Raw genomic sequence first — 22835 nt, 5'->3', positions numbered from 1 at the left:
GGAGATCTTCAGGGCAGGAGGAAATGAAGGATGCCGTTAGAGAAGGTAGCTGATACTGGCCCTTATAAAACCTTCCCAAGGAATCTGCCTTGGCGATTTTTTCCCACAGCATTACACAACACACTGTAATAAAAATGTCAGCAATGAAATAACACAGCTTGTCCTCAGACCCCCACCTCCCCACCACCTTTCCTGACTGAAGAAGCATGATGATATGTTAAGGCACCAGCGAGTTTTCCAATAGTAAAACAGGGGGAAAACTTCATTTTGGACACCTGGAGCCCAGCACAACCTAGGCTGTGAGTGAAAGAAATGCACCTGCCTCCACATAATGGCTGCACTGTGCAATCAGGTGAAAATTCATCCGTTTTTTTTTGTGTGTGTGGCTGCGATATGAACTTGAACTCGATATTCCTGCCTGCCCTACCAAAAGGCTCCCCAGACCTCCATAAAACCATAGTGTGCAACGGGCCAGCCTGAAGTGATTTATAGCTCTGGGTGAAAATCAGATGAAATTCAGTTGTTTCCCATTCAAGCTTGAAACGAAATGAACTTTGGCAAAGTTCTGCTTGGGCTTTGCTTTGGGTGAAGCCAAAACACGAAGGGGGATGAGGAAAGAGTGGAGAGAGAAACCAGGTACACCAAAGTGGAAAACTGCTTTCTTGAACTCACGTGAACTCAAACCACTGACCTTCACACACATCCAAGGCTCTCTCTACACCAGCTCATAGTACATAAATCTAACACCGAACTTGGAACTGAGCTTCAGCGTGGCTTAAACCACATACAATTAGCGCAATTAAAGACTTGGGGGCCTGGTTAGATCCTACCTGCACACTGATATATAACTAGGAGAAAACTCGTGTTGCCATCAGCTGCTGCCACTTTTGCAGTGAGGTGCAGTCTGCGGCCACGTGCGCAGGAAAGTTGCATGCTCTGGCTATTCATAAAGGCAGGAAAACTGTTCACTGTGAAGATGAAATGCATTCAAGAAGCTCACGTGCTTTCTGATCATGCTGTAGCAGGCATCAGTAAAGGCGACTAGCTGACATCGCTGCCAAAAAGGCATAAGCTAGGGTGGGGGGGACTGCTGGAACCCATAAGTATTTAAAAAGAAAACAAAACCTGGAAACATTTGCCAAGTGAAACCAGACTTTGGTGATTATTTCATAATTATCCATGGTTAAGGGGCCAGAAAAGAAAGAGAGAGAGAAAAAAAAAAAGGTATTTAAATGGGTTTGTTTGTTTGTTTGTTTGAGCACAATTGCTAATGGTGATGGTTAATGGGATAAAAAATAGGGAGATGTGTGCAACTGACAGACAGCCCTCAGCTCCTCTGCACGAGATGCCACGTCAACCAGCAAAAGCCACAGCCTTATGGCTACAGGCCTCACATGAATTTTATCCATAAGCTGATCCTTCGAATCCTGGGTAGCTGCCAGGAATATCGCTATTAAAACTAATAAAAAAGGAATAGAATACAAAACAAAAGACAAAGAAGACATCCCAAAGGGGTTGTTAAATCTATTTCTCAGTGAGCCGTTTTGTGTCTCTGCTGTTGGCATGGAGGGTAAGGCCAAAAAAAAAAAGGCACACTGCTTTCACATCTTTTAATACGCAGTTCTAAGAATGCTCGTGGGATGCTCTGAAATTGCTTTGATCCCACTTGAAGTCCTGCCTCCAATCTGATGGATGTGAATGTGTTTGTGAGCGACAAACCTACTCTCTGACCATCCCAAATCCATATGCACCCTTAATGATTCTGTGATTCCATTCTATCTCTAGTATCCTTCTAAAGCAGCAATGGGAGACTTGCCTGCATAACTCACAAGTACTGTCGTGGCAATGTCTTTGAGCAATGGGATCCACTCCAGGATGTCAGAAACATCCAGTAGCCATAACCTGGCCCATGTGAATGAGACCCTCGGGGAGGATTGTGTCCTTTCATGGCAGCATGGTGAAGGGCATAGCACCTGTTTAAACTGCAGCCAGATGGCTACAGGGTAGAAATTACAGATACATTTCAAAGAGGAAGGATAAACAAGCACAGGGATTCATTTTCTGGAGACCAGCTGGTTCAGGTCTTCCTACTTGGACAAGCAATCTGCTTTTTTCCTAGGAAGAAACGAGTAGGACAGTTTTGGGACCCACTGGAGAAAATGGAGGGTGGGGAAGTTACTAGAGAGAAATCATTTAAGACTTACTGGTTGCTGTCAGTTTATAAAGAGGGCCGATGCCAGCTATAGGAAGAACAGCTTCCTCACTGGTTGCCATTCCAGAAGGGCCCAGCAGCCAGAGGAGCAGCACTTGGTTGCATCAGGTCCCCCCAGGGATGCTCTATTCTTTGCAAATGGGTCCAGATCCATATGGTGACACTCGCTGTTTGGAAAGGCCCTGTTCAGGCAATAACTGTCGAAGGGGCACTTTGACAACTGCCTTGTTGCAATTGCCAACAGGCACTGACATAGCTGAATTTATACCGAAGCTTTATCTGTTGCCTGCAATTCTAATTTGTGGTTTGTAAGCTATAAAACTCCAAGTTTTCCAGGCAGGAACAGGAAAAAAAAAAGTGACGATTGACTGTTATTGCTGCTTCTCTTTTTTTCTTTCCACTAGAGCTGTTCCTCGTGCAGTTGTAACCAAATAGTAACCAAATAGACTGCCTAATGGCCAGTGCTGTTTATTCCAAAACAGTATGGATTTCCCATTTGTAATTCAAAAACCATAGGGTGTAACTTTCCTTGCTTGGCACGAAACGTGGTCATGCTTCTAGGATACAAGCATGGAGACAGTGCCTAAAGAGAGATCAATAAACAGTCTTTCACTTTGGTGAATGATAGATTCTAAAAGCACCTCCAGCCGAAGCTTCAGAACAGCCATTTGTTTCCCATAGTGAATATTTACTAGACTTTACACAGCTAAATACTTTTCTATTCCCTGTCTCACATTCATTTCTCTTAGTGGCCCCATGCGTAGCCCGTTTCCATTTACACTTGAAGCTGTTTTCTGAGACAAGTTTCATCGATACCAAACCCAAAGGAAATCACAGGATTAGAAAATCTTACCATCTTCTCCTGTGAGATGAAAGAGAAAATCAGAACAATCTCAAGGAGATTTAAGGAAATTTCTGCACGAGGAGCACTAAGAATTGCAATAAAATGCACAAAAAGCAAGTGGTCTCCTCTCAGTGGAATACAGTGGAATGACAAGTAGAATACAGCCTCAAGATGAACCAGGGGAGGTTCAGATTGTACCATCATAAAGAATTTATTATTCATAGGGTGGCCAGGCAATGGAAGGTCTGCTCGGGGAGGTGGTGGAGTGCCCGTCCCTGGAGGTGTGTAAGAGATGTGTGGATATGGTACATGAGGATATGGCTTAGTGGTTGGACTTGATGATTTCATGGATCATTTCCAACCTAAATGATTCTGTGATCCTCTGACTCCATGACTTACAGAGGAATAGGTTCAATGTGCATCTCCAGGAGTGGTTTAGACAAGCTTTGTCCCCTCCCAGAGCAAAGTGGTGGGATTCCCTTTAGACTCCCTGCAGGCATTCAAGGCCAGGCTGGATGTGGCTCTGGGCAGCCTGGTCTGCTGGTTGGTGACCCTGCACATAGCAGGGGATGATCACTGGGGTCCTTTTCAACCCATGCTTTTCTATGATTCTATAATTCCCTTTTCAGTAAATGCTTTGGAGCACAACTAATGAGAAGATATGAGACAAGACAAAGAGCACTGCAGCCTGTGTGGGCACAGGGTTGTGCCATGCCCAGGAGAACATGGCAGAAGAAAAGGCAAAGCCCAGGGTCCCCAGCACCCAGTGGGAATGCAGTGAGCACCCAGGCAGCTGCAGGGTGGGACGGCCAGGCAGAAGCACGAGGCCCAGCCTCGGAGCAGCTCAAGGGGCCACGAAGCATTTTGGCATGCAGGCCCTCCTCAGGAGCCAAGGGGCAGAGTGGAAAAGCTTCCTCACAGGCAAATTACCTCGGCGGGAAGCTAAAAGATATTCCCATTGCCTGCAAAGCTTCATGCCAAGTCTGGTGTTTGTTTGTGTCTGTGTTTATTTCTCAGAGACTTTCTTTCTCTGCACCCCAGGGAACTGGCTGGATGAGAGCTCTGGCCCTCTCATGGAACAAGGATTAACTCCTGGATCCTGGCAGTACTGAGATCGGCTCCTGCTCAACTATAGGCTGACAAAATGACCACAAGGCAGAAGACACCCAAAAAAGCAGATGCTGCATGCCTCCCATCTGTCCAGAGGCCCAAATAAGCTGGGTGTATCCCCCGCCTGCTCTGCACTTGGTTTATCAACTGGTTTATCATTGCCACAGCTGTCTGGGGCCATTTCTGCCCCGTGGTGACCTTCAGCATGCTGATTATTTCCAGCGTGAACCAAGACCACCACGGACTTGTAGGGTCCCTGATTCAGAGTGCCTGGTTGAATCTGAAGGCAAGGAGGCAGTTCAGAAGCAAGAGCAAAAGGTGCAGCACTGTCTCAGAATTCACAATAAAACGGTGTTTGCTTGAGACCAGATTCCCACTGGGTTTTTGAATTCCTGAGCTGATTAAAATCTTCTGGTGCAAACTGATTTCTCTCCTCCGATGGACCATGCCTACTCCCATAAAGGGAGCCTCTGACCTATTCTTTTAGAGGCTACTTTTAAGAGCGCGTGAGTAATAGCTGAAACACGTGGGGACTTCAACATTTGGGGTAGTTTCGTGAAAAATCCCTTCTCCCTACCCCACTGGGGATAAACCAACGTCAGCAACTTAGTTGCATGGAAATGAATCGCCAGCCGTGGGCTTTCCGCATCCCAACATCACACATTCCTGCTAGCAATGAATCACAAGGAGCACAGATGGCACTTGCCCACAGCGACCTAGCTGGGACCTGGGGAGATCTGAATAGAAAAGGTGACGTGAAGGAAAAACCTGAGTCACTGAGAAAATGGGGAGTCCATCCCGGGTCTGGAGGCTTCTTGGCTCGCATCTTCCCATGGGACCAATGTGCTGCTGAGCTCAGCAAGCATCTGAGTCACATCAAACCAGAGAGCTCGTTGCCCTCTCCCTTTTCTTTTCTTGTTACTGTCTACAAAGAAGGCAAATGGGAAGCTTTAGGCCTTTATCTTGAAGACTGCATGCTGGATAGTTGCCTGGATAGAAACTTCAAGTTACCTTCCTGAGAGCTGATGCTGCACTGCAGAGCAGAGCTCTAGAGTTGAAATGCCAACTGCTCAAGAGCCAAACATGCACCCAAGCAGAGAAGGCTATTTATCCAATTCTCCTTAGTAGCCTAAACCCCATTTGAAAGCAAGGTGGTCTGTGGAAGAACAGAAGATCCATTTGATTTGTAATCTAAACTTCTAATGACATTCATGGCGTATGAACCATTTTCCATGGAAATGTATCTGCAGATATGCAAGCCAGATGCACTGATTTAATTAGCCCGCATAACATCTTTAGCTATGTTTCAACATCTGACCCATGCTAAAAAGATCGGGTACTTCAAAGCCATGTGACTCATTTTTTTCATAAAAGAGAAAAGAAAAACCAGAAAGCCAAATTCAAAGCGGACACCCATCGACATCCCCTTCGCCAGCCTATTTACCATTTCCACAGCCGCTGGAAGCGAATGCATCGCCAGTTAGATCATTTCTTCCAAATGGCAGGGTGGTGTTGTCCATATTCGTGCTGGACCCTGAAGAAGGTCCCACGTCAATGCATATTGAGCCAAGGCTATCCAGCGGGTTCCGTGCTGGTTTGAAGTGGAATGGTGAATACTCACTATGTAGCCGCAGCATTTTAAATGCTGAGGAGCAATCATGAAATTCACTGTACCTCACGTTGGCAATGAACCTTTTCTCAGTGCTATGGAAATCTCAGTGCTAAAACTTCCTTGAACAGTCCCACTCCTTATCTCTTAGCAATATAGGATTAATCTGTATCTGCACTCTATTCTTTTGGCCCCTCTCCATACACTTGCACACGTACAGAGCAAAGGGAAACAGGGTCTGTGCACCAGCAATGGGAACAGTAAAACTTCCTAGACTTGTTTGCATTGGCACAGTGTGCTTCACTGGCATCTTTGCATCATTCATAGTCTACAATGCATAAAATACTTAAGATTATCACTAAACCAGAGGTTTACTGACTAAACCCAAAGCAAAGGGCACTTTGGACAGGATGCCACGGTGCTGTGCCATGAAATCCACGTAATTGCTGAAGAAGGGAGGGAAAGAGCAGCCAGCACATGTGAACATGCAGGTGACCCACCTCCAGACAGGTGGTAGCCACCAGCTCTGGGGAAGCAGAAATCTGCTTCGGTGCTCTGACTTTAAGAAAGATGCACTAATGGAGGTTGGTCATTATAGGAACTGATATCAGGAGTCGTGGTAATTGAAAACTTCTGCTTTCCAAGGTAGTATTTATAGGAAGCTTTAACAGTCGCTTTGATGAAGTAAGGACTCAGATGCCCTTAAACAACAGAAGGTCTTACGACACATTTACTTTAAAGGCAAGTTCCTTTCCAGTTCAACAAGAATCTGGAGGTGAGTGTGTAAGTGCTATAGGGTGGTGCTGAGATGTGAGGAAACCTTCACAAAGCCTTACACGACGTCACAATGACTGCAGCCCCTCCAGACAGCTCTCGTTATAATTAAAAACAATATTGTTCAACATCACGTTATATTTCTTCCAGTGGAAACGTATGGAAGGAAGTCATTTGAAAAGAAAAGCCTTTTCATAAGAACCTAGGTTTTGTGAAACACAGCACTTTGTATCGTCACGTGGAATTGTTGGGGTTGATTTTATTTCATGCTTGGCTTCCTTTCTGTTTTTTACTGTTTTTCATCACGTGGCGAGAACAATATACTCTATTTTTCTGGGCATAAAAAAAGACTTGAGAGGGGTTCTGTTACATGTTTATAAATAGCTACAGGAAAGTGGGAGGCGAATGGATGAGGCCAGGCTCTTCTCAACGGTGTGCAACGATAGGACACGGAGTGATGGCCTAAAACTTGAACACAGGAAGCTCCTCACTAACACGCAGAAGAACTTCTTTACAGTAAGGCTGGTAGAGCACTGGAACCGGTTGCCCTGTGTCACCCTCTATGGAGATCGTCATGACCTGGCTGGATGCCTACCTGTGTGACCTACTGTAGGGTACCTGCTTTAGCAGCAGGGTTGGACTCAATGATCCCAATCAAAACCCAGCTGCGGATGCCAGTAGCAGCTTAGAAATAAGAGAAATAAATGCTCGCACTATTGCATCACAGGACAACTTATTATTATCATAGAATAATACTGATGCAGTTAGATAAAAGGGAAAGTTTTCACAAACAGCTTTTGCACTGACATGAAGTATTCAGATGCTGAAAACTGATGAAAATTAAGGCTTGTTGGTTAAAACCGTGTGCTGTGAGGAATGAAAAACCCATATGAATCTGTTACTGCATCCCAACCACTAATAAAAATGGCCTCGGAAAGGCCAGAAACACCCACAAAACAATCGATCCTGTGCCTCCTTAGCATTCTGGGCCTCCAAATGGGACACCACAGCTCTCGATGCCATAAATGACACTGCATGGGGCTAAGAGCTCAGTGCTTTTAAGGCGACTTCTTAATTTAACTTGCAATTTATGGAGGCATTTTACCGTCCTTCAACTCTCATTTTCCCTGAGCAAACGCAGACCCCTCTTTGCTGAACGTCAACTAAATGGATATCGCCAAATTATTAAAATTAAAGGCAAGCGCAGAGTTGGCCAAATGAATTATGGCTGGAAACCAGCTTCCACATTCCCCTAGTGGCTTTCAGATGATTGTGGAAAGATGCCATCGGAGTGTCTGCAAGCATCGCCTCACCCTGGTATGTTTGGAAAGCTTATAGAAATCCTGTGTCACGGGGAGTGTGCTGTGTGCTGGTCGTACATCATCCCACTGCTTTCTGAGGGGACACCTGAAGCCATTAATCAGGCAGGTTTACCTTGGCTGTTGTGGCTTTAATACTCTTCCTGATTTCATAGTGATAGAAGGTGGTTGAGTATGGCCAAGTGCCCATCTTATCCAACTTGCCTTCAGTGTGTCTCGTCCCCTGCTGTTGACTTTGTTAATCTTGTTTTGGATGCAGATGTATGGCAGTGGATCCCCGGAGACTCCTGGTGCCACCTACCTCCGCTTCCTTCATGCACAAAGCTTTCAGGCAAAGGCTTACTCAAGCCCTCTGTTAAGTCACAGCCTTCAATAAAGCAATAAATACATTTGATAGGTAACACGAACATCCAGCATCTTACCTGCAGTTTTCCACTGATGGGCAGCCGGCTTGGCCAGCACTTTCTTTGGCCACTTTAGTACCTTCTTAGGATAAGGATCACGGCACACATGGAGCTCCTGGCCAGGCGTTCTCAGACGGGATGATTTGCTGTTGGAAAGATTTGTTGTGCCTTTTACAAACACCAGATGCTCGGTGACGAGAAAATAAAGCATACTTTCCAGTAAACAAAAGCAGGTTTCGTTTGTCTCTAAAGCATAAACAAAACAAACAAAACAAAACCAAAAAGAAAGGGGGGAAAAATAAAAGAGGGGGGGGGGGGGGGGAAGCGCAAAACAGAGCTTGTATATATGAGTCAGAGGGAGAAAGTGGTGAAAGAAGTGAGAAGTGCGTGTACCTGGAGATGGATTAATGGGCTCTGTGGTGCAATGATGGCCTCAGAGGGCTGGAGCCTCTTTTCCTCCACAGAAGGCTCAAACACTGTGTGGGTTTCTTTTTCTTGCAGGTTACACCTTGCATGGGACTGAGGGCTCATGCAGAGAAACTGGAAGATGACCGTGAAAGAGCTGGTAGGAGAACAAAGCAAGTTAAACAAGCAGGGGCTTCCCCAGCAGGAGCCCAGGGAATGGAAGTAACACGTACTAGAGGAAATACTTTGAGACTGTGAGATTTACTGCAGCCTTGGTTGGTTTTCATAGCCCAGGGCAAATATTTGAGCATTTCATAGCACAAAGCAAAACTTCTTCCTCTCCTCGCTGCTGCAGGAAAAGTAACTGCATTAGATCCTAAGATAAGGTTGATGAGTGCGATTAATAAAGCAAAAACGTTGTGATGACATTATAAAAATCAAGGGCAGGCTCTCAGATGGGCTCTTCTCCCCCAGAAATAGAAGAAATTCAATGAGAGGTGACCAGAAACCTCAGCCTGTCTCCTCTAGAAAGGCAACCAAGAGGGGACAGGTTTACAGCAGCCCTTTAAACAATTCCACATTTATCAGGCTGGCATTTGCAGCTCACATCTCTCCCTGCTAACAATAAATCTCCAGTTGTTTCCAAGCTGCAGCATGGAGATAGTTGCCAATGCAAACAAGTCTAGTCTTCATCAGGAGGCATCATAGGCACCCAGTTGGGACATTACCAGAGATGGACCCAAATAAAGCAGAAAGAGAAGTCAGAGGTCTAAAGAGCCTTCTTCAAGTGTATTTTGAAGGACTAGGTGGAAAGACAAGACCTGTGGGCTGCTCAAAGCAGCAGGGGGTGACAGTGCTGCCACGGAGAGGAAAAGGCAGGTCAGCAATGCTGAGGATGTGAGCTTGTGAATGAGGATTGGTGATGGAGATGCTCCTGAGAGTGGTTTGTGCCGCACATCCCCGTTGGGTTTCGGTTTGGATTTGGTTGCCACATCCCTCTTGAAAACTATCCAGGGGTGACAATGTACAGGAAACCACTGCTCAGCCTCTGGCTGTATCCCACTTGCAGTAAGCATGGTTCTCCGGCCCCCTCCAGTGGCTACAAAACAGGCTGAGGAATCAGCTACAGGGCCTGGATTCAGGATTCATGAGTAGGAAAACCAGGAAATAATTCAGGTTTAGGAATATTAGGAAATACAGAGAAGCATTTTCCCTTCCCATGGCGAGGTAATTGATTAGGCACACAGCCAAGCTCTTGCACTGGAACATCTTTATTTAGCTACACACAGACCCACCACAGATATCTCCTATCTGCTCTTGGATCAAATCTTGCTGCTGCACACAATCATTCTACCCTGGGCAAAAGAAAAGAGCACTGAAATGCTCTTTTGAAGTAACACTCTTGGGCTGCCACCTCAACTTTGTCCTGGGCGGGTTCCTACACTCCTTTCTTCAATAGAACAACAAGGGTTAAGAGGTGCCGTGCCTCAAAGGCCAGTTTTGGTGTAAAAAGGGGAAAAAAGGGGGAAAAAAAACAACACTGCAACCTGATAGATTCCATTCTTCCATTTGCACAACTCCCATATGAGAAGTTACATTTGGGTATTACCAGCCAGCTACCAGCATTTCATGCTCTCAAAAGTCCCTGTACAACAAAAGTAATTAGAAACCCCACAAGCAAAAGACTCCTTTAGATATCTTTGCTTATTCCAGATCTGCTTCAGTTCTTAAACCACCTTCCAATTCTCATCCCACCCAGCAAGGCCATGCAATGCACACTTCATACTTGTCACTTACATACTGCAAAGACAGTATATGCACATTATTATTCGGATTTCATAACGTAAGACCATTGTTTATTGGGTTTAAAGGGACAGGGACAGCAAGAGGAAACGTGCTCTGGCCCTGCAGGACATCATAAATCTAATTTGAGATCCATTATAACAATGAAAACTGCAGATATTCTGTGTATTAAATCATTTCATCTAGGCAAAGCTGGGTTGATGTTGCTTAGCAACCAATGTCCACAAGGGCTACTCCAACAGCAGCCTTCACACTTACAGCTTAATGTTATGTGAGTTGTTCTAAAGCACTGGGCTCTCCTCAGCCCCTCAAAAAGATAGTCCACTCAGGTTTAAGGCAGAAACCTTGGCAGGAGGCACAGTCCCTCAGTTAAGATGGCAGATGGGTCCAGCAAAAAGGTTTGCTGCACTTCAAAGGTTTGACTGTGCAGACACACAAGTGCTTGCTGAACTTTAAGCTTGTTTGCTCTAAGAGTGTGGGAACCATCCTTTGACCTATGGCTCGGGGACTTGGGGTATTCACAGCTAGGGGAATACTTTGGACTCCACACCGGTTTGATTTGAAGACCCCTATGGTCCTTAAATTTGAGATCTAACCCTATGCACAAAGTTCAGCACGCTGTTGGAGCATCATGATAAATCAAGAATGGGGAACTAACCGAGGCAGAACACCCCACCCTCAGCACAGCTTGAGCTTACCAACAGGACCTACAAAGGAATCCTATCAGTACCACATACTGACGGTCCATGGAAAGAGAGGACTTTCCCAATTCCCACTCTCATGGCAGCCATGGTTCTGGCAGGGAGCACAGGAGGATGGCTACAATTGTTGGCCTGGTTAAGGCTTCACTGGCTGACTATCCACAAGAGGGATGTAGAACAGTGTCAGTCAAGGGCACAACAGTCAATAGATCAAATACAGAAGGCAGCTATAACCAAGCTTGTAACAGGTATATCTGCAGGAGGCTTAGATTTAAGTATACACTCCAGTTACATCGTGCACTGAGTTGTTATGCCTCCCCAGAGGAGCATGTGCCTTCCACCTCAATCCAGCTACTTTCTCCCAAAAGGCACTAACGTGTGAGTGGTTTGCAAAACTATGTGAAGAAGTAAAAAAAAATCAGAGTGAAAAAGTCGACCCAAAGAAGCTGTTGCTATGGCATTTTCTCTGGACATCCTCCCTCATTTTCTGCCTCTTATACACTAGGGCTAGAGAATATGTTTGGTCTGTGCTCCTGCTAAACATTATGGTTCTACCAGCAAGGTGACAAGCGGCTTTACAACATGCCTGCATCTTTTAGGCATGTTAACACTTCCATAAAGCAGGCACACGACTCTCAGACAACATGCTCATGGGCTGCCCTGGCCTCCCGTACGGTGAAAACCTAAACCATCTGCAAGCCTGAAAAGGAAACAATGCAATACTGCTGCCTGCTCACCTTGAAAGCGTGCCCATAGCTACACGTCCTTGGCATTAGATCTCATCTGATGAGGATTTCTGAAAGTGTCTGAGCAGTGAGTGAGTGTGACCATCACACTTCAGCCTCTTCTCAACAGTGTAATGCTCAGCAATGCAAATCTTGCCTCCTTATCCTAAAATAAGTAAGCAGAACAATGTACGAGGCCACCTGACTGCTCTCCCAGGCCCAGCTATGGAACAGGAAGAAAAGGAAACAAAAAGGCCTGTTAGGTGGATCTGGAAGGGTGCTGTCATGCTTTAAGGAGTAAACGTAGGTAGGAATTTCTATGTGCTCTGCATTGTCACCTACTTTTCTGGGCCTTTGGTAAGGTCACAATCACTGGAATATTGCAAGAAGGTAGCCTACAGATAATTTCTGTTATCTTTTTTCTTCATAATCATACAGATATATTCACAGTCATTGCATCAACCACTATCCAGCACCGCAAGACAACCATTTAATCTAGCAGCCCCTCCACTCCTGGTCATTCTTGGTCATTCTCAAATATTCAAACCCATTTTACAGTGAACAGATGAGTTTGGTCATTTTCTTTTCCAGAAAGTACCTTAGAAATCTTTCAAGTTCACATTCTGGCTTCATCTGAGTATCACAGTCCTTATCCCACCACCACTGCAGCAGTGACTGAACCACAAGGATCACAACATCCCTGCAATGAACTCTGTACTGTTCTGTTTCCGTGGGTGAAAATACCATTTCTTCTGCTGTCCATATCTTCTCATTCGTGCTACAGCAGTGTCCTGGGCAGCTGGGAAGAGGACTGGCCAACCCTCATCTCATCCATCACAGTGCTGGAAGACGAGCCGACGTGCCACAGCAGATCTGGTGGTCTGTAGAAGCGACTCAGATGGGATATGATTACACATTCTGCTACTCTCCCATCTGTGCAACGGGGCCTCTACAGGAAGAAAGCCAAGTCAGCGGCTACCTTGCAGCACGTAGAGACACGGATACAATTCTCCAAGTAATACACGGCACTGGACAGGAAACTTGATGCATTTCACACCAGAAGAGGACAGAAGAAAATATACCCACTTTTACAGCAGCAACCACAAACTCCAGAGGGAAGAGAAAGGCCAGGTACTGACAGCAGAAAGAGAACAGTGCTGCTGTAATTCCCTTACCAAGGCAAGGAGAAACTCCCTTGCACACTGTAGGAAAATGAAAGGCTTAAGTACAGGAACATTTGCCACACAAAAGTGCCTCCGGGACCCAAGGTGTGTGAAACACGGAGCAATAACAGAGGTAGAGCTGTAACAAACAGACATATGCTAACAGCTATGGGATACACTGTGTTTGCTCATGTAACAGCCACACACGCTTGTGGCCTCACTGCCCAAACCAGCTGCAAACAGATCACCAGGTAACTGGCAGCTTAAGGGTAGACACACAAAATCACTGCACCCTAAATCTGGAGGGGAAACCCACAGGGGCAGGGAATTGTGTGTATTCCATGAGCAAACCAGTATTTCTCTGGGGGTGGAGGGCTACAATTGGCACCTGGCTTTGTCAACTCACTCGTTCAGCAAATCAAACTGTCCCAGGAAGCAGCCGGTTGCCCTTTAACTGTGTTCATGAAGTAAAAATTGTTTAATGGGGTCTGGGACTGGAAGGCTATGGATCAGATCCAGACGAGATTTGCCAAGTATTCTTCGTACAGCTATGCGGCAGAGAGACAACAGGCTCCGGGCGCGGCCTGCAATAAAGAAAGCAGAGAGGAATTGTTGAGGGACAGATGGAGGAAGATAACAGCATCTAAAATGTGCAGAGCTACGGCTGGCAGTGGAGGAGCAATTTACCCCTTCCAAATGCTGAGGCTATGATCTGCACAGCAACACGAAGGCAGTGCAGGAGAGCTGAGTATGCACAAATCCTCCCTGCAAGGAGGCCAAACCTTTTGGCCAAGGATTTGGAGCAATCACAGCTGCCACACAGGCAGTTTGGAAAGGTAAAAAGGGCAACTGCAAGGGGCTGTGACTACAGAGCGTTAGAGGCTTCAAAAGATCACTGCCCAATCCACACCAAGCTCATGGTGAGCTCTTCCATCACAGGGATGAGAGGATAGTGGCGTTCATGTTGACTCAGGATACCCAGGCTCTCCTGGGTATCGCTTCATTATCCAGGAGTCCCATTTGCCTCCTAAAAACAGGCTTAATGGAAACCACCGGCTCTGTGTTCGTGTCTACCCTTAGCAAAAGTCCAGACAGGTTTGGAAAAGGCACGTGCAAAGCTGAATAACTTTGAGGCAAGCCTGGGAATTGGATCCCACACCCTGAAACTCTTTTGAATTTCTCTTGGTCTGGGGTTGAAGAGGGAAACCCCACTTTGGACTCTGGTACAAAGCCCTTTACCATGGGAGCCTGATGGTTTTATGAGGTGCTGCCCTTGCTGAAAGTAGGGTGCACACTGAAGTGATGCCACTTTTGCTATAAAAGAGAGACATATTAAGGTAAGTTTGGGCTGGAGGCTAAGGCTTACTTCTGTAACTCATTTGCTTCCCCACTTTCTCCCACCATTTTAGTTCCTTTCCCCCCCTGCCCCTCATTTGCTGCCACCACTGCATCTTTCTTTCCCAAGAAGCCCGTCCAGACACAACTACCCCTTGAGCACAGGGTCACTCAAGAACAGTGAGGACACACCTGTATGGCTCGGGAGAACTGGGTCTGACAGGCTTTACCTGCCTGCGATTTGTGGACCCAAATCCCTGCTATGATAACCACCCTCTTGCCTAACCTTCCCTTAGGCAACTGAGGACAACAACAGGCAATGGGAGAAAGATTTTACAAAGTAAAATTAGGGAAGCTGGGCTGAGGAGACAGGGATCACACAGAGCTCAAGGATATAAGAGGGAAAACAGGAGGTGAACGTACAAAATGCACCAACAGAAAAACAGGGAGTCTAGCTGGGAACAAGGGGGTCATTGAGCTGAGTTATCAGCGCCAATAAATTCTCTTGCATCCAGAGCTGGATAAAACCAATCACTACAGTAAGTCAAAGCCACTTACCTCGTGCTTCTTTAAAGACTTGCAGAGCCTCAGGGTTGACTTTGACCCTCCCTGTGGAGTCAAATTCCAAGGCCTCCACCTTCACCAGGTTCAGGTTGGCTCCAAAGTCAATCAAGAGGTGGATGAATGCTGCTTCACAGCCGTGCCGCAGGACAGCGTCCATCACACACACTGGTGAGCCCCGAGAGAAGCCCTGGATGTTGATTGGCCCACGGCAATTAAAATCTGGGTCGGCTCCAGCTTGGAGCAGCAGCCGGAAGCACTGAAGGTTGTGGTAGGCAGCACTGATGTATAGTGGACAGACCACAAGTGTGGTGAGGGGTCGCAAAGAGGGGCTGGAGACCCGAGAAGCGAGGTGGTGATTCACATCCACATCTGCTCCGTATCTAGAAGGGAAAGTATTAACCATTTGGAAACAAGAGCAACATCAGCATGACTAGCAGCCCCGGGGCACAAGATGGACATGATGAAGGCAAGAGAAGCAGCTGAGGGACACCTTCCCTCACCTTCCTGAAGGATATGCCAAGCAGAGCTTTGGCACAAAGAACAGCTCAGCACTGAGCCAGCAGCACGTAATGTTGGATGCTAATGGGCTGGCTGGGAAGCAGAAGATGCTTCCAAATGACTCAGTTGAAGAGATGCAGTGAAGTAACTTCCCCACCAGTATACAACGGGCCAAAAAGCAATACAAGCGATTGATCTGCCTGTCACAAACAGCAGGGAAATGGAAACAGAAATCAGTGCTCAGCAGTGAAACACGTATGATAAATCCCGCTCCATCCAAGAAACTTGGATGGTTGAAATCCCATCAAAAATCCCATCAGAGTCAAAGAAAGACCTTTTCTCTAGTGTTTATCTCAGCTGATGGGATGTACCCGCCAATTCTAAGCGTGCAAGAAACTAGAAAACATAAAATAACTGTTGTCAGACATTCTGCTCTCCCCATCCATCTTGCATGGCTCAATTTACACGTTATATATAATGTTAGACACTGCGTAAGAGATTACAGTTCACTGGCCAGCACTGAAGCAGGGGGACCTCCAGAAGCTGCAAGAGAAAACCATAGAATCACAAGGTTGGAAAGGACCTATAAGATCATCTAGTCCAACCGTCCTCCCTTTACCATACCTACAGAAAACCCCTAAACCATATCTCCTAGCTCCCTATCCAGATGCTAAAAACCCCTCGGGTCTTTTGCAAATGGTTAATGCTTCAAATATTTGCTGCATGGGGTCATGGTCTCTCAACTGCTCCATAAGCCCTGTGGCCAAAGCAAAGCAGTGCCAACTTGCCGTGGTGCAAAGGCAGGCAAGCAGGCTACAGCCCAGCTTAAAGGAATCATCGTGGTATGGACAGTAACATCAGTGGCATATTTCTTTTCCAGGGAGTATGGGTGGTTTTAAGTCTGAAAGAGCAGAAAACAGGGCGTATTGGCTTTGATTCCTTTTATTTATATGGAAGAAGTGAAGGAAACAGCCAAAAAAAATGGGAGCAAAAGGGTCAGGTGTCAGGCTCTGGAAAAGCATGGAATTCCAAAAATGGTAACGCAGCACAAAGAAGAGACTATAGAAACAAGCATTGATTTCCCCCAGGCTGGGTAACACCCAAGCTGTGGGACATCATAGCTCCCCATCTGCTTCACGTGCAGCTTGGGCTGGAACAAGGAAGAAGACAACGCAATCCCCTGAGGTGTAACCAGTTTTAACTGCAGCACTATAGATCAAGCGAAGCCCTGTTTCTTTCCCACACAGGAATAAGACATTCCTTCAGTCACCAGTCCCCCTCTCAAAACTGCAAATCAAGCATTCAGAGAACTAGATTTTCTGTCTTCCAAGATAACCCACGATATTCCTCTCTGCAGTTAATAAAAAAAAGCACACGGGGACAAATTCTTCCTCACTACAAGCGTGTCTCTTGCTGATCCCAGCAGAGACTGGTCCCTACCCATTAAATACTTAACCAAGCACTTCAGTTCAGAGGATAGGAATAGGGACGTGAAGACCCTTATGGGCCCCTTCCAACTCAGGATGCTGGGTGATTCTACGTCTCATTTCAATTAAACACATGGAGAACAGGGGTTGGGGAAACCTGCCTGAGGGCTGCAAATGGCATGCAGGGTGTTTTAAGCTCAACGCACAAGATCTCCTGAGCATGAGGATCTTGGCTAAGACCTCAGGAGATCTACAGGGTGGAGAAAAGCAAGAAGGAGCCAGGCAGTAATGACACTACAGAGCGCCATTATAGCCACAGCAGCAAGCTTTGCTTCCCAGTTCACTGCACTTTAATGGGATATTCCCATCTTCTGGTGACTTCCACAGCACTGTGCTGAATTTGCATCACTTTATGCGTTTTGAAGTACTGAGAGCAAAATAAGAAGACGTGTCTTTTTTGCACAGGCAATCGCATACGTTTATAACGTATTATATACGTTTATATCTACAGATAAAGAAATCACTCAAAATCAGGCTACGCAAGCATCTGAATGGGATCATCTGTGCTACTATGGGACATTCACAGGATGGCTATGGAGCCACCGCCTCCTGCGGCCGTGGTGCTGACCACACAGCAGTCTGACTCTCGTTTCAGATCCAAACCCTTTTAGTTATTGTTGCCAACATTCCCATTCTCAGCCCCCCACTTCCCCAGAGCTGCTGTTTCAGATCCAGGTACCTGTCTGAGCCATTGGTGGGATCTGATTGCTTTTCTTGCTGCTTTTAGTGTGGCAGAAAGACCTTCTCATGCTGAAGTCCTCCCTCAGTTGTGCTGCAAATACAGCATGATGGTCGACCCCGTCACAGCACCATCACATAACAAGCTGTTAGGAAAGTAATCTATACCTTGGAAATACAACTGCAAATATGCCTGCCAGTCATCTTATCAAATGGATCTCCATCCCATAGCTAATATTTTCTCCTATCTCAGTAAAAGCGTCTTCCTCATCGCATTCCTTCTGCCAAATCCTTTGGAGCAACGTCCCTGAAAAGCTTTGTAACATAAGACTGCATTTTAAAGCAAGCAACTCTGAAGAGATCTGTGAAATCTGTAGTCCGAGATACTTGAAATTTTGGGCAATCTGACAATTTAGTATTAGCTTAGCAGCCCTGCGAGAGACATCATCTAATAAAAAGGCATTGGACAAACTCCAGTTAATTTTTAATCCTGAAAGTTTTCCAAAACTTGGCTTTTTTAATATTGCTGGCAAGGTATCCCGAGGAGCAGACACATAAATCAATGCATCAGCTCTCCGTGTGCTGAAATACCATTCGCTCCATTTCACCCTGCCTTAGTGGACAACAGGGGAGACTCTCGGGAATGCAATATATATGCTGAACCCCACACCAGCAAGCGTGTGGCAACAGGGACAGCCCTCTCTCAGTCTGCAAGAGTGGGAACAACTTCTCTCCTTTCTATTTCTCAGCTTCCTTAAAGCTGCACTGTGTGAAAATTAATTTGCCTGCAAGCAAAATTCCTTTGCGTTGTTATTTTCTAGCAATAACAGCCATTGAAGGGATTCCTTGGAGAGTATTTCTCTGTGAATCCAAATAAACTTTCTGTTCTTTTACTGCAACCTGTATTTCCCCCCTATAATCTGCTATTATTTGGCATCAAAGGCTTACACAGCTGCTCAGCATGGTCCCTTGTACAAACAGCTTCCAATTTAGAAGACAGGAAGTATCATGGCATGCCAAACGAAGGAAACTCAAGCTTACGCAGCCTTCTGCTGGACCCTGAGCCCACTCCCTGCTGTTGTTGTGCATGGAGAGTGTCTTACTGATGGGCACGTGCCTGGCAGCCAAGAACAGACTGTGCTGCCTCTGTTTGCAAGGACAGAAAGTGTTTAGAGCAGCAGAACTAAGCAAAGATGCTTTCTGGTTGGGGGGGGGGTGATACATCCTATGAGCAACAGGGGTGTGAAACTGGCTACTGGGCAGTAGCAGGAACCAAGCAATCGAGATAGAAGCTAAGGGGAAGATGGTTTGCAAGACTGAATAGTGGATGGTGGACACAGAAACAGGATCAGTCACCATGCCCAAGCAAAGGCAAAGACACCTAGCACCCTTTTAGGAACTTCTCCCATCAGCAGTCCTCTTGTCCAGCTTTGCCAAGCAGATAGGTGAGGAGGGAATGGATGCCCCCAGCTGCATAATGGAAAGATCCAGGGGAAGAAGGAAAGCAAGGCAAAGCCATTCTCCACCCCATCAGGACCATCTGCAGGACACATTTCTCACCTGATCAGCTCCTGGAGGATGTCTGCCCGGCCCACACGCGCTGCATGGTAGACTGGAGTGCTGCGATGGTGCCGGCTGCCATTGGGGTCAGCTCCAGCTTCCAGCAGGATCTTGGCACACTCGAGGTGCCCGTTGACCACAGCTACGTAGAGAGCAGTCTGCCCCTTCACATCCACCAGGTCGATCTCAGCCCCTTTCTGGAGGAGGAAGTCGACACAGGGGCCATGGCCAGCGGTGGCAGCAATGCGCAGAGGAGTGCAGGGCAGCCAGCCGCAGCACCACACCGACTTCTCATTGATCCGGCTGGTGAGAAACATGGGGTCAAGAGCTCTTCAGTCACCTTCTGCCACCCCACTTACTCCAGCCCCATAGAAGAACCCAATCATGGACCCCTCAAGTTTTCCTCCACGTTCTGGGGGCTTTGTAGCAGCTCTGAAAAGCTCCTGCTGATAGCCTGCCTCCACTGCAGCAGGTGTTGCGTGTATGGCATACCTGGACTATGGGCTCTACTGCAGCTCTGCTGTGTCTGGAACTGTCTATATGCACAACGTGGGACAAACCCTTCCTCAAAACTCAGCCACAATGACCAAAGAAATCCCACTCTCCACTCCCTTTCCATGGGGACATGTCGTCCACCAGAAGTGACCGAGCTAGGGACCAAAACTGCTTAATTGAAGCTGCTCCAAAAGTGGCAGAAGGTTGTCAAAGCAGCAGGGAAAGAGAAAAGGACTACAGGAGGAGAACCGCATGGAAACACATGCATACATCTCTATCACTCTGCTGGCATGTCCACACGCTCAGCCTGGCACCGTGGAATGACATAAATGCAAATGCAGGGAAGCTCAACACAGCACAAACACAGCCCTGCCAGGAAAGAAGGAGCTGGCTTGGAGGCAGATGCCATGCTGAACAGTACAGCAGAAATAAACCACTGGCATCCTTGTTAGCCTATTGGCAGAAGAGCTTCTATTCAATTCATTTAAGACCTGTCTGGCAGGAGGCTGCTTGGATCTGCCTCTGAAATCACTTGTACTACTTGTCACACTCACTACAGTAATCTAGATCTCAGGTGAGACCCATAAATCTCACATATCCAGGTCTCAGTGCCCAACTCCCTGTAAATCTCTGTGAGTACTCTTTTAGATGTCATGTATCAAGAGAAAGTGATTTCTTTAAGGCCAATGCATGCTGGCTGAAGTGCCCTTTAGCCAAAGCCAGTAGTGGATTTGCTCTTCTGGCTCACTCTGTCCTGGCCTCTGTAACAAGAACAGGACAAAACACTTTTCATACACTGCTCTTAAGGCAAAGAGAGCAACGCCACAACCTTTTTCTTTTCTTCAAACATATTTCAGGAAGAGGAGTAAACTAAACCCTGTAGAAGTGCTCCCTATAAGGTTTGGGCATCTCCACCCTACACCCAGCACTACACTGGTGGTCATGGGTCAAAATATGGACTTGAGCATCCTAGAGGTCTTTTCCAGGTCCTGCAGAAACCTGGGTCAGCTCGCTGTCTTGAAGGGCTACCTGGTCCTGCAGCATGGTAACAAGGAAGGCATAATCTCAGAGCAAGGGACCAAAGAGGCCCAGCAGAGCCGTCCAGGTGACAGAAAAAAAGGGGCTGGTTCATTCTCAATTCCTGCTGACATGGCAGTTTTTTAAGGCTAATAACACTGCGCACTCTGAGCATTTTTCTCCATATTGCAGGAAAATTAATTAACTATCCCCACGGTCAGAGACTCAGCACTGGGTAGATTTTGTAACATAGGGTGTTTCAGGTTTACCATTGATTATAAACCCTTTTGCATGTTTTACTCATTACACGTAGACTCTAATTTTCATGGTATTATATTTCCATCACGATCCAAAAAGAGTTTGTGCATGGACACCGCGAGTTCACCAACTGGCTTGAGATTTGCCCCCAGTGAGACTAACACAGGGTTGATTTCAAGTGTGAGCAGAGCAGCCTCCCACCAGACACAGCTCCTATAGAAATGGAGCTGTGTCCCACTTTCCATCAGTGGGAAAGGTGTCCAAAAGGAGCAGGCTATGGGGAGGAGGGGGAGCATCACAGAATTGTTAAGGTTGGAAAAGACCTCTGAGGTCACAAAGTCCAACCATGCCCACCAACTAGGTGTCTCAGTGCCTCGTCTCCACGGGTCTCAAACACCCCCATGGACAGCAACCTTCATGGTGGTGAAAGAGCCTCTGAGAAGAAATTGTTCCTAATATCCAGGCTGAACCTCCTCTGGAGCAACCTAAGGCCATCAGCTCTGCTCCTATCACTGTTATGTAGGAGAAGAGGCCTCACCGCAACCTCCTTTCAGGTTGTAGAGAGCAATGAGGTCTCCCCTCAGCCTCCTCTCCTTCACACTGAACATCCCCACTCCCCATAAGACTTGTGCTCCAGACCATCACAGCTTTGTTGCCCTTCTCTGGACAGGCTCCAGGGCCTCAGTGTCTTTCTTGCAGCGAGGGGCTCAACGCTAAACACAATCCAGCGGTGGGCAGCCGCATCAGATTAAGGATTTATTAGCAAAAAAGCTTCCGAATGGGTTTAAGCCTGACCTTGTACTTATTCCCCCTGGTCCCATGTTGCTCTCCCGAGCCAGGATCAACAAGCAGCACATCAGCAGGCCGTGCTGGGCCGGCCCCGGGTAGGAGCAGCCCCCTCACCTCTGGAAGCTCTCCTCCTCCAGCAAGCTCTTCAGCGTGGGCAGATCCCCCACGTAGGCTGCATCGTGTAGCCGTGTATCCTCGCAGTGCTCCAAGGGGTGGTCGCAGAACTGCTCCCGCAGCCACTCCTTCAGATTCCGACCTGCGCTGGAGAGAGGGGCAGCTGGGCTGAGCGCTGGGGCAGCCGGGTGCTCCGAGCCCCCCATCCGCGCAGCGTTCCGGGCTTCCCCAGGGCCGGGTGCCCCGCAGCCCTCCCCGCCTCACATTACCTGCGGTTCCACCCGGGGCGCTGAGGCCACCCGCCGCTTCCCCGCCGCCGCTCGGGGCGGCCCCGGAGCTGGCAGGACTGCCCTCGGCCATCCGCCCGCCGGCACCAGGCTCACATCGCGGCCTCCTCTCCGCCGCCGCCACGGCCCTCCCTTCCCCAGCCCGGCCTGATTGGTGCCCGCCGCCGCTTCCTGCCTCCGCGTTTAAGGTGGTTTTACCCGGCCGGAGGAGGCGGCTCTCCGCGGCCGCCAGCGATTCCTCCTTCAGAGCTGCTCGGCCCGGCAGCCATCCGGAGCTCCTTACCGCCCGGGGTCACGGCAGCCCCCACCCCGTGTTCATTGCGGGGGACTTGAGCCAGATGACACTCAAAGGTGCACCCTTGGAAGGGAGCGGAGAGCTTGTATGGAGCCCATACAGGCACTTTGGAAGTGCAGTTGGTATAGAAAGACGTGCCGGAATGGTGGAACCTTGGGCTACATTTAACAAGCTCCCCATCTACAAAGTATTGTGCTGGACTGCTGGCCAGCAATGAGGACCCATCCAGAGGAGAAAGGCACATTAGTCCATAGACTTTCATATGGCCTTAGACCAAAAGCTGTAACACTGTGTGCACAAGGGGATAGTTACTACAAGGGATGGAACCCTTTGTACTTTGGCGTCTTCCTAGCAAGAACATGATGCCAGTTTTTAAAGCACATAGGGAG

The 22835-nt window shown here is 47.4% G+C and overlaps 1 protein-coding gene across 2 annotated transcripts; it reads right to left on the bottom strand.

Moving 5' to 3' along the window:
• Positions 1–9932: 9932 nt before the first annotated feature.
• Positions 9933–22310, bottom strand: ASB1 (ankyrin repeat and SOCS box containing 1). 2 transcript variants are annotated; one of them, XM_072342143.1, is made up of 6 exons: positions 22134–22310; positions 21865–22006; positions 19192–19494; positions 14963–15348; positions 13476–13653; positions 9933–12855 (listed from the first exon to the last, which is right to left on the bottom strand). In XM_072342143.1, exons 1-5 carry the CDS (start codon positions 22222–22224, stop codon positions 13520–13522), a joined length of 1056 nt encoding a protein of 351 aa, XP_072198244.1. In that variant the 5' UTR covers positions 22225–22310; the 3' UTR covers positions 9933–12855; positions 13476–13519. The 2 variants fall into 2 exon arrangements, with proteins under 2 accessions (XP_072198244.1, XP_072198243.1); XM_072342142.1 differs by having other exon boundaries at positions 9933–13653.
• Between the last annotated feature and the right edge of the window lie 525 nt (positions 22311–22835).

Source organism: Excalfactoria chinensis, chromosome 7 (genome assembly GCF_039878825.1).
Source record: "Excalfactoria chinensis isolate bCotChi1 chromosome 7, bCotChi1.hap2, whole genome shotgun sequence".
Lineage (NCBI taxonomy): Eukaryota > Metazoa > Chordata > Aves > Galliformes > Phasianidae > Excalfactoria > Excalfactoria chinensis.
The sequence above is the reverse complement of the archived record's forward strand: the minus strand, read 5'-3'. Positions and strand labels throughout refer to the sequence as shown.

What these genes read in the sequence shown, in the direction of transcription:
- ASB1 (XM_072342142.1), bottom strand. Translation starts at nt 22,224, where the DNA reads ATGGCCGAGGGCAGTCCTGCCAGCTCCGGGGCCGCCCCGAGCGGCGGC. An exon ending in ATCCTCCAGGAGCTGATCAG is followed by an intron (nt 15,349 to 19,191) that starts GTGAGAAATGTG and finishes TTTCCCTTCTAG; the next exon opens with ATACGGAGCAGATGTGGATG. An exon ending in AGTCTTTAAAGAAGCACGAG is followed by an intron (nt 13,654 to 14,962) that starts GTAAGTGGCTTT and finishes TCTTTATTGCAG; the next exon opens with GCCGCGCCCGGAGCCTGTTG.